General features: G+C 43.9%; 1 protein-coding gene across 2 annotated transcripts in view; it reads right to left on the minus strand.

Annotated features, from left to right (window-relative positions):
- arid2 (AT-rich interactive domain 2) overlaps positions 1–17,629 on the minus strand; it is a 205,205-nt gene that overhangs the window by 109,286 nt on the left and 78,290 nt on the right. For both annotated transcript variants that reach the window (XM_072485064.1, XM_072485063.1), the window contains exon 4: positions 1,344–1,477. In XM_072485064.1, coding sequence (XP_072341165.1) covers positions 1,344–1,477 — 134 coding nt within the window. The remainder of the gene's footprint in view (positions 1–1,343; positions 1,478–17,629) is intronic.

Genomic DNA, 17,629 nt, shown 5'->3' on the forward strand with positions numbered 1-17,629 from the left:
CTTTTATTGAGATTTATTTGAAACAACTGATCTAACTAACTTATTGTCTGAACTGCTAATACGTTTTTGTGCAGGAATGATTGTAATACAAGTGGAAAAAGCAGCTATGCTGATGAATGTATGAGTTGTAAATGACAAAAGTTGCTGAATTTTGGTTGAACCAAAAAGGTCAAGTGAAGAAATAAAACAGTTCTCCCTTCAGAATACAAATTCCTCACAGATAAAAATAAGTGCCAACTCAATTGGACTGTATATTAAGTAAATTGATAGATATGTCATCTGGTTGTATATGGCCAGCCACATGAGATGAGATGGTTGGATGGCAATTAAAAGATTCGAAGCGAAAATAAAATTCTGGTACTCTAGTTATCCTCTGTTGTTTACAAAATACTTAAACTGCCAGGCAAAAGGCACCACATGCTACATTACAGTCATGAAATTCAGAAAATTGGTTGGCAGGAAATAGTTCTGGCCATTACTTTTTCTCCCAACTCCAAATGCTTCTCTGAAAATTTGGATTGGATTTGCTAATCTCCTAACGAAAATTTCCTACAAAACCATTGGTGGAGAATTTCTGTACTCTGTGGTTTCATATTTGCCTTGATAAGTAGCTATAGTTATTGGTGTTAGACTATTATAGGAATATCTAATCCTCAAAAAGAATTATTTGGTGCAAGCCACTTCCTCAAAATCAACTGAGAAATATCCCAGAAATTCAATCCACAACATGGAAGATGTATCCCTGCAGATTGATTTCTTAATGGCTGCAATAATGTACTGAGGTAAAATTCTTTATGAATATAATCATATGATAAAACAACTATGACAGGCAAATAATACCATTGCATTTTTTGTTGTCTTACCTAAACCTTTTAGTATACAGTAAGAGTAGTGGACTTCAAAATGATGCTCAAAGAATTGAATATGTTATTTGTCACAGATAAAAAGGTTTATTCCTAATCTTTCCTTCATGCAGAAGATAAAGCTCAAGTTCGTAAAAACATTTGGTCATTGCTGCTTGAACATATATTCTTGACATCCTGTAACTGATATGTGATGCCCACAAAAGGAAAGTTTGATTTCAGTAAGTTTGATCTGAAATATTTTACATAGCCTCCATCAGCCATGTTTCTTGGCCTTTACTTTAATCCTTGAAGCACTGAAAAGGATAGCAAGGTTTCAAAACTATTCACCAGCTACAAAAATAATTCTGAAAATTTCCAATGATTTTTATTATAAATTGAAACTAGAGTGCCACACAATGTTTCGTAAAAGCTGTAACCGTTGTAACATTTCAAGTTTTGCTGAAGAACCATTGGGTCAGTAATATAATGATTATTTACCTGATAATATATGCTGCTGGTAACTGTACGATGAAGGTACCCCACCAACAGGAACTGGTCCCCGCTGATTACCTGAACTAAGCTCGTCGTCATCTTCCCCAAAGTGATGTACCTTTTCATAAGCTTCAAGGTAACTGAAATAAATCAAGTTATTATCAATGAGCAGCAGCAGACAGCATGATTATTAGCAAGGTTGGATATTGAGCTACGAGACTAAGCAATAGACTTTCCAATCATAAAATCAATGTTCTCTTTTGCTGTCAATATTGCATTTTTGTATTAATCTGGAATTAGTGAATGAGTACTCCATCGTTTACAGCACATTATTCTCCTTTGGTATTGAGCAAAGATTTTACAAATGTTAAGTATAACACAAAGCTAAATAAAGCATGATTCGCAGGAGAATTGGTGTCATAAGTCTCTTGCTCTGAAAGCACCAGTGCCTGAATATAAGTATTATAAACATTTCAAAACTATTGATAATCACAGAATCGTTGCAGCACAAGAGGTCAATCAAGCCATCGTGTCTGCATTAACTCTCCAAATGAGCAATTCACTGAGTGTCAACACCCCACCCTCTCCCCATAACCCTGTGCATGCTTCCTTTTCAGATAACAGTTGAAGTTCCTTTTGAATGCTTCAATTAAACCTGCTTCCCCCACATTGTCAGAAACTTTAGAATGTTCCATATAGCATTTATTTTATTTAACCCCACACGATTGTTGGATTCTGTCCTTTATGTCTGTCCTATAGTTATATTAATTTAACACAATCTTACAAGTTTAAAGTAGGAAGTTTAAAGGATTACCTCAAGAGAATCATTCCAATTGTCACAACTAAATTTCTTTTAAAAGCTTAATAGGCTGCAAGGGAAATCAATGAAATCTAAGCATTATTTACTGTGATGAAAGAAAGGAACTGAGAGTCCGCTTGAGAGTAGGGAACCTGCTTCATTGATTCTTTAATTCTTGCCAGACTTGGAAAATTACCAAAAAAGCAGCTGTGGTTTCCTCACACGTGCACGCAAGGAGAGCCAAGATTTCAGTCCTCTATGCAAAACTGTGATTCAGCAGTGAACATCCTTTACCCCACCAACCTGTAGCATTAAAAAAAAGCTAAGCACAGGACAAAAGAGAAGCATCGGAGTTTTATTTTCCCACCTGCAAAGCTCTATTACCATGTCTGAAGCTGGTCTGAAACTAAATATCAATGCAAGTGCTTTTGGGTGTTAAGTATTTGGATAGGAATGCCTCTGTTCACGTGCGTTCATCATTGCCAACTATGGACATCTTCCAGCACATAATATTTATTTTCCATACTAATTAATAACAAAGTTACTTAGAGTCTTTTCTCAGGCACAGGGGACCATTCATCTCAAGAATCTTAATATTCTGTGCTAAAGTGATTCCTTTAAGTTGACTTTGTTGTACTATTTCAGTAAGTGCAGCTGCCCCAGTCACAGGCAACATTATTTCCATCTATTTGGAATCATATATTATAGTTTAACATGTAGGATATTATTGATCCTGAACTTCCAACTGTATCTGCAATTCAACAGTAGCTCAGGGTTGAGTGCATGCAGAAAGGTAATGGCTAAATGTCTCTCCCCACAGATCTGCCAGACTTGGAGTATTTACAGCATTTTCTGGTTTTATTAAATTTTACAACTTAAAACATTTTATGCTTGTTGCTCTAAAAGTTTCAAGTCCAGTTTTAATACTTGTTCACAGTAAAACATGTTTTACAGTCATACTTCTCAATTTCAATTAAGCATGTGGAATTGCCTATAACATAGAAAGAAAGCCACCTTCTGCACTTAATAAAAGGAACTAAACAATTCAATTAATCGGATGATGCAAACACCACAAAGTAAACAATTAGTGCAAAAATATAAATGATTTGGATCAAGCATCTTTGAATTAGGAGATTATGTGCAAGTGATTGGTTTTAAAATAGGTTTTAGTTATTATAGTTTGCGCTCATAATGTGGGCAACCCTGGCACATTTATTGCCTGTCCCTATTTAACTCAGGAATCTGATCCTTGGCTGTGCTTTTGTACCACTAAGTTACAGAGTTAGAGGATATTGACGCAGTGGAATGCTACAATGTCAATATGTGTCCAAATCAGGAAAAATGCATGAATTAAGCGAACTGGAAGGTAACGATATTCCCATGACACTACAATTAATTAAGTCCTTCTTCACCACAGAATTTGCAGGGATGGGAAGTGCTCGTCAAGAAAGTGATTCACTGCAATGCATTCTCAGTACATACTGAAGCCATAGGGCATTATAACAAAGGTGACGGGTATGGGTCCAGTGAAGGGGGCACTAATCAAATATCATCTCTGCCATGATGGTGTCAAGCTTCAATTTTTGTTGTGGTGTACCCATCTATAATCGTGGGGAATTTTCTTTTATTAAATTTTTGAGATGTGGGCATCACGGGCTAGGCCAGCATTTATTGCTTGTTCACAAATGCCATCCAGAAGGTGGTGGTGTGCTGTCTTCTTAAACTGTTGCAGTCCATGTTATGTAGGTATACCCACAATGCAGTTAGGGAGTTCAGGATTTGACACAGTGATAGCGAAGGAACGGCAATATAATTCCAAGTCAGGATGTTAGGTGGCTTGGAGTGGAACCGCCACGTGATGGAGTTCCCAGATATTTGCTCCCTTGGTTGTTCTATATGGTGGTGGTCGTGGGCTTGGAAGTTGCTGTGTAAGGAGCTTTGGTGAGGTCATGCAGTACATCTTGTAAATAATGCACACTGCTGCCACTGCGTGTTGTGGTGAAGGCAGTGAATGTTTGTGGATGGGGTGCCAATCAAGTGGGCTGCTTGTCCTCAAGCTTCTCAGTGCTGTTGGAGCTGCACTCAGCCAGGCAAGTGGAAAGTATTCCATAACACTCCTGACTCGTGCCATGACGATGGGGCTGGTTTAGCTCAGTGGGCTAGACAGCTGGTTTGTAATGCAGAACAAGGCCAGCAGCGCGGGTTCAATTCCAGCTTACCCGAACAGGTGTCGGAATGTGGCGACTAGAGGCTTTTCACAGTAACTTCACACTTGTGACAATTAAAGATTATTATTATTATGGTGTACAGGCTTTGGTGCATCAGGAAGTGAGAACTCTGGCCAACTCTTGTAGCCACAGGCAAATCCAGTCCGACCCCTGGTAACCCGCAATATGTTGAGAGTAGGAGATTCAGCGATGGTAATGCCATTGAACATCATGGGGAGGTTAGATTCTCTCTTGCTGGAGATGGTCGTTGCCTGGTTATTTGTGTGGCACAAAATGTTACTTGACACTGGTCAGCCCAATCTTGGATATTGTCCAGGTCTTGCTGCATTTGGACAAGGACTGCTTCTGTATCGGAGGAGTCGCAGACAGTGCTGAGAATTGTGCATGCAACCATCAGCGAACATCTCCACTTCTGACCTTATGGAGGGAAGGCCATTGATGAAGCAGCTGAAGATAGCTAAACCTAGGGCATGACCTTGATGAACTCTTGCAGTGATGTGCTGGAACCAAGATGATTGACCTCTGACAACCACAACCACCCTTTGTGCTAGGGATGTCTCCAAAAGCAGAGAGTTTTCCTACAGATTCCCATTGGCTCCAGTTTTACCAGGGCTCCTTGATGGTCAAATGCTGTCGTGATGAATGTAGAAATTGATAATATATATTTCACATTTGTGGCAGTAATGTTATTAAAAACACAGATTTAAAATACATAAAGGCAGTGTGTCCAGTAAAGCTGTAATTAAAGGGTTGTAAAAGGTGAGGTAATCATTAATTCCAAGTGATCACTTAGTTACGGATAAAAGGCCAATTGAACGGTGTTATGATTTTTGGAGATTAGGTAATTTATGAGGGATTGTATTTAGTCCTAGCTAAGTACGTCATGGAACGTAGTGGGATATAGATGATGTAATTAAGGGGAGGAGTCAGTTCGGTCTGTATTTTTTTAGTCTGTTATAGGATTTTAAGTTTGTAAGAAATCTCTCTTACATTCTTGTCTGATCTTGGTTTCCTTTTAATGCCTGCCCTGCTGGTTGATTTTAGAGCGACAGTTTTTTGGTTTTGGACTGGAACCCCTTCAGGCACACCCCTTGATAATGTGTTCTGTGGCATAGCTCGTGATGTCATTTTGATGGACTTGCCAATCACCTCTTCTGGAATTTCAGGACATTTTCTGTTTTTTGATTGGAATTGTAGAGCCTGTCAGGAGGTCCTGGAGCAGAAGGCAGGGTCCATTTTAGCTTTCAGTTTTGTTCTGAGAAGGAGCTGGGCAGTTTAATATCTGTCCAGGAAAGCAGGAACTTCCCTCTCTGATATCTCAGCTGGAGGAGCAGGTCTGGACACTTATCAGCCCTGTGAAGATTTAACTCCTAATTTATAAGATGCAAGCATTCGCTATCCAACCAGGCTGGTGCAAGTTAAACCCCTTGTGAGAAAGGCTGGGAAAGGCCTTGGCTAATATCTCTCCTGAGAACCCAAAAAGGTCCTCAAGTCCAGGAACCTTTTCTCTCTCTCCAAATTGCAGCCCAAAACCCTGCACAGCCCAAAATCGTGCACAACGATCAGACAGGCAGCTGAAAGGCAAAGTGGACAGTGAACGTGCTGTAAACTCTCAAGTAGAGAATTCAAGTACTATCTCAGTGAGACTGAGAGTCAATCTGGTGGAGGCCTGGACAATGAAGGCGACTATCCAGATGAATTCAGCAGTCAGCGAGGTCTAATTGAAGGCAGATTCTAAAACATAGAAAATAACCGATGATTTCAGGATCGCTGGCGGCAAAGACTACCGCAACAGCAAATATTCAGCTCAGCCCTTCTAATCACTAGTATTTTTGAACCTTTCCTACCCCTTCCACCGTGTCTGTCTTGTGTGTGCCAGGGTGGAGGGTGAGACGGGGTTTGGGGAATAGTTAGATTAGTGGACCATTGTTCTAATGTTTCCAATACATGTTTATCTCTTCTCTTATATAAATAAACAGTTTTTAAAAATGTTTTACTTTCATATCTGGTGTAAATTATTGGAGCAGTCGAGGGTCAAAGATCTCAGGAAAACATACAAATTATTGGTTAATTCACTTACATTGATTAATTCACGTATGTTGGGACTCCAGTGAGGTGGCACATGGCACAGTGGTTAGCACTGCTGCCACACAGCGCCGAGGACCCGAGTTTGATCCCGGCCCCGGGTCACTGTCCCGTGTGGAGTTTGCACATTCTCCCATGTTTGCGTAGGTCTCACCCCCACAACCCAAAGATGTGCAGGGTAGGTGGATTGGCCACGCTAAATTGCCACTTAATTGGAACAAAAGAGTTGGGTACTCTAAAAAAAATTTTTAATGTTAGAACTCCGGGACTGGAATTGACTGTGCATTAGCCAGGCTGTCGTAACAAGTTCAACAGGCATTTTGCCAGACGCTATTAAGTTGAGCAGAAGGCTCTGACAAGACAGAAGTGTACTGGCTCTGCCCTTGAAAGGGTCTCTCCCTAAAAGTAGCTACACAGAATACCACAAGTAAACCTGTTGTGTTAACTTTATTTATATGTGGCATTTGAGCACTTCTGGTGGCGGCCATGAGCTGAGCGGTCACACAAAGGTGGCTCCCACCTGGAAACTCTGTCTTGGACATTTTTGACCCAATGTACGGGCACCAAACCTTCCCCCACCCCCGCCAAACAAAATACACACAAATCTGACTCTCATCAATTACCTGACCGATCTGAGATGCCAGCGAACCACCAGACAAGAGCAAAGAGAGCAAAAGTAGGCAGAGCAAAAGTATTGGAGCCAGTGGAACCACATGGCAACACAAACCAGAGCATGGCAGACCCAGCAGAGTCACCAACGCCATCCCAGTCTTCGACAGAGAGGCTGATGGAGTTCATCTCAACAGAACTCCAGAAGTATAGGGAGGCAGCAAAAGCAGACCTAATATTGGTGATGGGGATGGCAATCGAGACCACGCTGGCCCCTGTACATAAGTCGATGGACAGGGTGGAGCGATGGCAGGAGGCCCAAAGAGCAATGCTCTGGGTTGTGGAAAAGGTGGTCAATGAACAGGACAATAGAATCTCCTCGCTGGAGATAGAAATAAAGTTGCCGGCGGCAACCCGAAAGACTCAAGGCCAGAACAGATGTCCCAGGCCTTAGTGCTAGAACCTCCAGATTGTTGAGCTACCAGAGGGCACAGAACTTAGGAGCCCAACGAAGCACATTTTTAAAATGCTTGGGAAGCTGGTTGGGAAGGAGGGCTTCAATAAACACCTAGAGGTTGACTGAGCCCACAGTCGCTCTGCCAGAAGCCTGACCTGGAGAACCACTGTGGGTGCTAATCAAAATACTACACAGATTCCAGGACAAGGATTGTGTCCCGAGTTAGGAAAAGAACAAAGGACTTGCAACTGGGAAGGACATGCCATCCGCATCGATTGAGACATTGGGGTCGACCTGGCTAAACGCCAGGGTGGAGTTTAACAGGGCCACGGTAGCATTTTTCAAAAACAAAGCGCGATTCGGATTGCAATAATTTGTTCAAAACAACATACTAGGCAAGAACTGAGCGGGATGGGGTGGGGGTGGGGGGGGGCTTGCATTGCTTGCGCGATGTTAATTTCTGTCTCATCGGTTCACATTCTCATTTGCGGTTTTTGGCCCGGTTTACGGTTAAAGGACTCGGGGCTGGTGTGTGTGTGTGTGTGTCTCTTCCGAGAGGAAGGGAACATCTGGCAGGGGCTGAGGATAAGGTAACAGGCTGGGTCCCGGGGGTGGGAGGGGGAGGGGGGGCAGAATGCTGGTCACACATGTTACACAAGGGTTGGGTGGAAGGAGGAAGGTGGTGGTGGCCATCTTGGATGGACCAAAGGCAAAGGCAGGCCTGTGCGTGCAGTGGCATGTCGAAATGACAAACATGGCTGACCCCATGGGAGGGTGGAAACACCCCCATCAGGATAGCCGCCTGGAATGGGAGGGGTCTCAATGGAGCAATAAAAATAATCCCATGCCTTTGCCTACCTGAAAAACCTGAGGGTTGACGTGATCTTTCTTCAAGTGATGCACCCGTGAGTCAAAGACCAGATGAGGATAAGGAAGAGCTGGGTGGGACAAGCATATTAAGAAAACTTTGACATGATGGCAAGGGTTATGGTAATTCTATTTTGCACAAAGGCAGCCTACATAGCGACCAACATGGCGACGGACCCAGGGAGGCAGTACATAATGGTGAGTGGGATTCTGGAAGGGGAACGGTGGGATTGGTAAATGTGTACCCAAATGTGTCCGCGGAGTTGATCAACAAGACATTGGCAGAGATTTTCAACTTCGACTCCCACCAACTGATCATGGGCGGGGGAAGGGGGCAACGCCTTCCCATGGAGGTTGGGCACAGCCATCCAAGTCGATAAGGCCTTTAGTGAAAAGACAGCACTAACCTTCAACAAATACACAAGTCATAACCAGAAGGGGGAGGTCTCCCCTCCACATTCTGGGAGGTGCGAAAGGCAGCCAGACAGTGGTTGAACGACTCCATACTGGAGTGGTTGATCGGCAGTTCATGGAGCTGCCAGCAGAGAGGCAAAGAATACAAATGGAGTTCGACCTGATCTCAACTGGGGAGGCAGTGAGCTAGCTCTGCCGGACATGGGGGACATTCTACGAGTATGGGGACAAGGGCACCTGCTTACTGGTCCACCAGTTGAGGAAGCAGGCAGACGCACAATAGATCGGACAGATCAGAGACAAGGGTGGTTATGGTTCCAGAGGAGATCAATGGAGCCTTTGCAAACTTCAACTGGGGACTGTGCACATCCGATTCCCAGAGGGGGACTCAAATATGATGTAGTTCATGGACAGGCTAGTTGTCCAGCTGTGGGGGAGAAAAAGGGGCAGGGATTGGGAGCACCATTGGGCCTAGAGGAGGTCATGGAGTGCATTAACTCCATGCAATCCGGGAAAGACACCGGGACCTGATGGGTTCCTGGTAGACTTCTACAATATGTGTGCGGCGGTACCGGCCCCACATCTGCTGGGGATGTTCAGCGAGTCGCTATCGAGCGGGATCCTGCCGCTCATGTTGGCACAGGGCTCAATCTCTCAGATCCTGAAAAAAGACAAAGACCCAATGGAGTGTGGGTCATACAGACCTAACTCAATGCTGATCACTGTAGCAAAAGTTCCAGCGCAAGTCCTGGCAAAATGACTGGTGGGCAGCGTGAACGCTACGATAACAGAAATAAACTGTTTGCACAACATCCGTTGTATTGTTGCTCACATGCTGCATAATATTTGTGTTCTGCAACTTTTTGAATAAACATTTTTTTCAAAGTGGGATTTGAATTGCTTTGGGTTGCTTGATTGGAATTAGTGGCATTAGGTACGATAATAAGTTCAATTTTTTTCCTTTTATTGCATTGTTTAACTAATTTTCTTTGATGTTAATGTAGTTAATTCTGTGTTTAAATTACAGGGTTTTTTTAAACATAAAAGATAGCTATTGGTCAGAGTGATCACTCCTGGGATAAAGCATCCTTTCCTTACAGTTTTACAAATAGAAAACGTGTTTGCGGTTCTCGTCCAGTATCCTAACAAACGTTGGGGGTCTGGTCTGGTATCCTGAGGCTGCCTTGGTGTCAAGGGCATTCATTCTCATGTCATCTCCGGAGCTCAGCTCTTTTACCCATGTTTGAACCAAGGCTGTAATGGATAATCCTGGAGGTATCCGAACTGAGCGCCAGTGAGCATGTCATTCATTGCTTTAGTGATAATCAAGAGTAGACTAATGGGGTGTTAATTGGCCGGGTTGGATTTGTCCAGCTATGTGTACAGGTCATAGATGGGCAATTTTATGCTAGTGCTGTAACTGTGCCAGAATAGCTGGCTAGGGTGCAGCAAGTTCTGAAGCACAGGTCTTCCGTACTACTGCCAGAATGTTATGAGGACCCATAGACATTGCAATGTCCAGTGCCTTCACTGTATTTTGATATTACGTGGAGTGAATCAAATTGGCTGAAGACTAGCATCTGTGATGTGGCGAGCCTCCACAGAAGGTTGAGATAGATCATCCACTTGGCAATTCTGGTTGAAGATTGTTGCAAATGCTTCAAAACCTTATTTTCTGCAGTGATGTGCGTGGCTTTGCATCATTGATTCAGATATTAGTGGAACTTCCTCCTCCAGTAAGTTGTTTCATTGTCCACCTCCATTCACGCCTGGTTGCGGCAGGACTGCAGAGCTTAGATGTGATCCAATGGCTGTAGAATTACTTAGCTCTGGCTGTCACTTGTTGAGTGACACCATTTGGCATGCAAGTGGTCCTGTGTTGTAGCTTCACCAGGTTCGCACCTAATTTTCAGGTATGCCTGCTGCTGCGCCTAGCATACCCTCCTGTACTCTTAATTGAACCAGGGTTGATCACCTGGTTTGATGGTAATGGTAGATTGGGGGTTATGCCGGGAGATGAGTTTACAGATTGTAGTCAAGTACAATTCTGCTGCTGCTACTGATGGCCCACAGCATCTCATGACTTGTTTTGACCTCCAGACTTTACCTCGGTGACTGTCATGCTATCCTAGCCACACTGTTGATATAGCTGGCTTAATTAAACTTCCAGCTAATATTGACACTCAAAGGTTAATAATGTTTTCATTGATGGCCAGGAGTTACGTTTTTCCTCAATTGGAAAACGTGACTGGTGTTCAACAACATGCATTTGTACAGCATGGTTAAAGTATAAATATTCCAAGACGTTCCACACGAGTATTATCCAGCAAAATCCAACACAGAGCACACCAGGACAAAGAGATAGGTTTTTTATGAAGTGACTTCAAGGAAGAGAAAGGAGTTTCGGGGTGGAGAGTTTACAGGGAACAGAAACATTCCAGAGAGGAGAATGAGAGAAGATTGAGCCACAAATTGCAGAGTGATTAAAATCACTAATGGCCAAATGGACTGAAGAGTCAAGGTAGGTCTCTGAACACAGGTGTGAAGGGTGAACAAGCTCAGATACAATTTGGATGAGCGGAAATTTGTGAAGGGTTTAACATGGCCAAGAGGCCACTGGAATAGTGAAGTCCAGAGGTAACAAAGCAGATGAGATGAAGCTGGATGGAAACAATCAATGTTATGGAGCTGGAAATAAATGGTCTTGGTGATGGTGCGAATATGGCATCAGAATCCCAGCATCAAATAAAACATCTAGGGCAGCACGGTTGTGCAGTGGTTAGCACTGCTGCCTCATGGCAGTGTCCAAAATTGCCCTTAATGTTGGGTGGGGTTGCTGGGTTATGGGGATTAGGTGGGGTTACTCGGTTATGGGGATAGGGTGGAGGTGTGGACCTTGGGTAGGGTGCTCTTTCCAAGAGCCGGTGCAGACTCGATGGGCCGAATGGCCTCCTTCTGCACTGTAAATTCTATGTCTATGTCGCAGAGGACCCGGGTTCGATCCTGGCCCCGGACCACTGTCAGTGTGGACTTTGCACATTCTCCAAGTGATTGCTTGGGTCTCACCCCCACAACCCAAAGATGTGCAGAGTAGGTGGATTGACCATACTAAATTGCCCCTTAATTAGGAAAAAAAATTGGGTACTTTAAATTTATTTTTATAAATCAAATAGGACATCAAGATTTCAAGCTATTTGGTTTAGTCCTAGACAATGGCCAGGGGAAGGGATGAAGTTGGCAGTTAATGGAAGGAAAATATTACTTTACACCAGTCAGTACACATTACCTGGGTTCCATTTCAGACTGATGCTGGTTGCTTCATTATTTGAGAAGTTGTAAGTAGATCTGAATGATGGTAAATGTATATATATTTGATGCACAAAACATCAATTCAGCTGATCCGATGCAATTGTCATTGTTAATATGCAAGTCTCCAGTTTCCTCTCGCCCTTTTCTCATTCCAAAAGGAGTCTTAAATGGTTAAATGCCTAATTTATTTTATAAATTTAGAGTTCCCAGTTTTTTTTCCAATTGAGGGGCAATTTAGCGTGGCCAATTCACCTACCCTGCACATCTTTTGGGTTACATAGAATTTACATAGGATTTACAGTGCAGAAGGAGAATGTACAGTGCAGGAGGAGGCCATTTGGCCCATCGAGTCTGCACCGGCTCTTGGAAAGAGCACCCTACCCAAGGTCAACACCTCCACCCTATCCCCATAACCCAGTAACCCCACCCAACACTAAGAGCAATTTTGGACACTAAGGGCAATTTATCATGGCCAATCCACCTTGTGGAGCCTACGCCCACAGAGACACTGGAAGACTGTCTACATGGACAGTAACCCGGGGCCAGGATCGAACCCGGGTCCACGGCGCTAAATGCCTCATTTAAATGACCACCATCGTTTAGATTGTGATGTGATATGGTTTTGGGCCAGGGTTTAGAAAACTCCAAAGTATATCACGGAGTTTATCTGACCTGCAACTTTTAATAGATTTTGGTTATGAGGAGCTCAAGGGCTTACTTTCCAGGTGTTATGCAACAGAGGCCTTAAGTATTTTTAAACAAAACAATGTTTATTCCATGAATTCAGTTAACATTTTATAAACATACAGTAAACATCTTATCAACTACCAACATAAATACCCCCTAAAGATACAGTACTCTATAGGTAACCCAATAGGTAATCAGTTAGTGTCCCTGCTGATTTTACCTGCAGGAAGTGCTGCCATCTCCAGCTCCTCCAAGACCGAGTTAGGGAACTGGAGCTGGAGTTGGAAGAACTTCGGATCATTCGGGAGGCAGAAGGGGTCATAGATAGCAGCTTCAGGGAATTAGTTACACCAAAGATTGGAGATAGGTGGGTAACTGTAAGAGGGACTGGGAAAAAACAGTCAGTGCAGGGATCCCCTGCGGTCGTTCCCCTGAGAAACAAGTATACCGCTTTGGATACTTGTGGGGGGGACGACTTACCAGGGGTAAGCCATGGGGTACGGGCCTCTGGCACGGAGTCTGTCCCTGTTGCTCAGAAGGGAAGGGGGGAGAGGAGCAGAGCATTAGTAATTGGGGACTCTATAGTCAGGGGCACAGATAGGAGATTTTGTGGGAGCGTGAGAGACTCACGTTTGGTATGTTGCCTCCCAGGTGCAAGGGTACGTGATGTCTCGGATCGTGTTTTCCGGGTCCTTAGGGGGGAGGGGGAGCAGCCCCAAGTCGTGGTCCACATTGGCACCAACGACATAGGTAGGAAAGGGGACAAGGATGTCAGGCAGGCTTTCAGGGAGCTAGGATGGAAGCTCAGAACTAGTACAAACAGAGTTGTTATCTCTGGGTTGTTGCCCGTGCCACGTGATAGTGAGATGAGGAATAGGGAGAGAGAGCATTTAAACACGTGGCTACAGGGATGGTGCAGGCGGGAGGGATTCAGATTTTTGGATAACTGGGGCTCTTTCTGGGGAAGGTGGGACCTCTACAGACAGGATGGTCTACATCTGAACCTGAGGGGCACAAATATCCTGGGGGGGAGATTTGTTAGTGCTCTTTGGGGGGTTTAAACTAATGCAGCAGGGGCATGGGAACCTGGATTGTAGTTTTAGGGTAAGGGAGAATAAGAGTATAGAGGTCAGGAGCACAGATTTGACGTCGCAGGAGGGGGCCAGTGTTCAGGTAGGTGGTTTGAAGTGTGTCTACTTCAATGCCAGGAGTATACGAAACAAGGTAGGGGAACTGGCAGCGTGGGTTGGTACCTGGGACTTCGATGTTGTGGCCATTTCGGAGACATGGATAGAGCAGGGACAGGAATGGATGTTGCAGGTTCCGGGGTTTAGGTGTTTTAGTAAGCTCAGAGAAGGAGGCAAAAGAGGGGGAGGTGTGGCGCTGCTAGTCAAGAGCAGTATTACGGTGGCGGAGAGGATGCTAGATGGGGACTCTTCTTCCGAGGTAGTATGGGCTGAAGTTAGAAACAGGAAAGGAGAGGTCACCCTGTTGGGAGTTTTTTTATAGGCCTCCTAATAGTTCTAGGGATGTAGAGGAAAGGATGGCGAAGATGATTCTGGATATGAGCGAAAGTAACAGGGTAGTTATTATGGGAGACTTTAACTTTCCAAATATTGACTGGAAAAGATATAGTTTGAGTACAATAGATGGGTCGTTTTTTGTACAGTATGTGCAGGAGGGTTTCCTGAAACAATATGTTGACAGGCCAACAAGAGGCGAGGCCACGTTGGATTTGGTTTTGGGTAATGAACCAGGCCAGGTGTTGGATTTGGAGGTAGGAGAGCACTTTGGGGACAGTGACCACAATTCGGTGACGTTTACGTTAATGATGGAAAGGGATAAGTATACACCGCAGGGCAAGAGTTATAGCTGGGGGAAGGGCAATTATGATGCCATTAGACGTGACTTGGGGGGGATAAGGTGGAGAAGTAGGCTGCAAGTGTTGGGCACACTGGATAAGTGGGGCTTGTTCAAGGATCAGCTACTGCGTGTTCTTGATAAGTATGTACCGGTCAGACAGGGAGGAAGGCGTCGAGCGAGGGAACCGTGGTTTACCAAGGAAGTGGAATCTCTTGTTAAGAGGAAGAAGGAGGCCTACGTGAAGATGAAGTGTGAAGTTTCGGTTGGGGCGATGGATAGTTACAAGGTAGCGAGGAAGGATCTAAAGAGAGAGCTAAGACGAGCAAGGAGGGGACATGAGAAGTATTTGGCAGGAAGGATCAAGGAAAACCCAAAAGCTTTCTATAGGTATGTCAGGAATAAGCGAATGACTAGGGAAAGAGTAGGACCAGTCAAGGACAGGGATGGGAAATTGTGTGTGGAGTCTGAAGAGATAGGCGAGATGCTAAATTAATATTTTTCGTCAGTATTCACTCAGGAAAAAGATAATGTTGTGGAGGAGAATGCTGAGACCCAGGCTAATAGAATAGATGGCATTGAGGTACGTGGGGAAGAGGTGTTGGCAATTCTGGACAGGCTGAAAATAGATAAGTCCCCGGGACCTGATGGGATTTATCCTAGGATTCTATGGGAGGCCAGGGAAGAGATTGCTGGACCTTTGGCTTTGATTTTTATGTCATCATTGGCTACAGGAATAGTGCCAGAGGACTGGAGGACAGCAAATGTGGTCCCTTTGTTCAAAAAGGGGAGCAGAGACAACCCCGGCAACTATAGACCGGTGAGCCTCACGTCTGTAGTGGGTAAAGTCTTGGAGGGGATTATAAGAGACAAGATTTATAATCATCTAGATAGGAATAATATGATCAGGGATAGTCAGCATGGCTTTGTGAAAGGTAGGTCATGCCTCACAAACCTTATTGAGTTCTTTGAGAAGGTGACTGAACAGGTAGACGAGGGTAGAGCAGTTGATGTGGTGTATATGGATTTCAGCAAAGCGTTTGATAAGGTTCCCCACGGTAGGCTATTGCAAAAAATACGGAGGCTGGGGATTGAGGGTGATTTAGAGATGTGGATCAGAAATTGGCTAGCTGAAAGAAGACAGAGGGTGGTGGTTGATGGGAAATGTTCAGAATGGAGTACAGTCACAAGTGGAGTACCACAAGGATCTGTTCTGGGGCCGTTGCTGTTTGTCATTTTTATCAATGACCTAGAGGAAGGCGCAGAAGGGTGGGTGAGTAAATTTGCAGACGATACTAAAGTCGGTGGTGTTGTCGATAGTGTGGAAGGATGTAGCAGATTACAGAGGGATATAGATAAGCTGCAGAGCTGGGCCGAGAGGTGGCAAATGGAGTTTAATGTAGAGAAGTGTGAGGTGATTCACTTTGGAAGGAATAACAGGAATGCGGAATATTTGGCTAATGGTAAAGTTCTTGAAAGTGTGGATGAGCAGAGGGATCTAGGTGTCCATGTACATAGATCCCTGAAAGTTGCCACCCAGGTTGATAGGGTTGTGAAGAAGGCCTATGGAGTGTTGGCCTTTATTGGTAGAGGGATTGAGTTCCGGAGTCGGGAGGTCATGTTGCAGCTGTACAGAACTCTGGTACGGCCGCATTTGGAGTATTGCGTACAGTTCTGGTCACCGCATTATAGGAAGGACGTGGAGGCTTTGGAGCGGGTGCAGAGGAGATTTACCAGGATGTTGCCTGGTATGGAGGGAAAATCTTATGAGGAAAGGCTGATGGACTTGAGGTTGTTTTCGTTGGAGAGAAGAAGGTTAAGAGGAGACTTAATAGAGGCATACAAAATGATCAGGGGGTTGGATAGGGTGGACAGTGAGAGCCTTCTCCCGCGGATGGATATGGCTGGCACGAGGGGACATAACTTTAAACTGAGGGGTAATAGATATAGGACAGAGGTCAGAGGTAGGTTCTTTACGCAAAGAGTAGTGAGGCCGTGGAATGCCCTACCTGCTACAGTAGTGAACCCGCCAACATTGAGGGCATTTAAAAGTTTATTGGATAAACATATGGATGATAATGGCATAGTGTAGGTTAGATGGCTTTTGTTTCGGTGCAACATCGTGGGCCGAAGGGCCTGTACTGCGCTGTATTGTTCTATGTTCTATGTTCTAACCCTTAATAACTTTCCTAACGACATCCAGAAGCGAAACACCCTTTTTCTATAAAAACAGTAGGTTTGAATTCCTTACAGAAAACAGGTATTACTTTGAAGTTATCAAGTGGTCTGGAGACATTCTTTAGCCTGCAGAGACACCAAAAATACACCTTCTTCGTTTGAATGCAGCTCCTAACTGAAAACAAAAACAAAAAACTCAGAGCCACAAAGCAGCTTCCAGCTCAAAACTAAAGTAAAAGACAGAATCACAGCCCAGCGCCACCCACACAATGGCATCACTGCAGCCATTTGATGAAACACACTTTTCTTAAAGGGACCCTCACATGACAATATACATGCCATAATCACATTGTTGTACACACTTGAACTTAAAACTATTAACAAACCCAGGTTACTTGGCTAAACCTTGGGTGCAAATGGGTTGAAACAAGCTCCAACAAAATTCCTGAACAGCAATATTCTACTTCCTGATCAGGCATATCCTGTTCATTCCATGTTAGCTGCCTCTAGATCTTCTTGTTCTATTTCTTTGTTACATAAATTAAAATTAAACGTGTAAAGAAACAATTTTAGGTGAGACCAAGTATGATGTTTGTAACTATTTAATAGTACATGGCTACATATACAGTTCCTCCTGCCTTTGGAACAGTCTCCTAGATAGTGTCATTGTCAGTTATCCGAGATGTATAGATTAGACTTTCACTACTGCATTTTTAATAATGTTTAATATACCTTAATTCAGTCAAGACCTGATCTAATGTTTTCGCATAAAATCATGTTTCCCACAAGAAGTTTCAAA

The sequence above is a fragment of the Scyliorhinus torazame genome, chromosome 19, assembly GCF_047496885.1.
Source record: "Scyliorhinus torazame isolate Kashiwa2021f chromosome 19, sScyTor2.1, whole genome shotgun sequence".
Classification (NCBI taxonomy): Eukaryota; Metazoa; Chordata; class Chondrichthyes; order Carcharhiniformes; family Scyliorhinidae; genus Scyliorhinus; species Scyliorhinus torazame.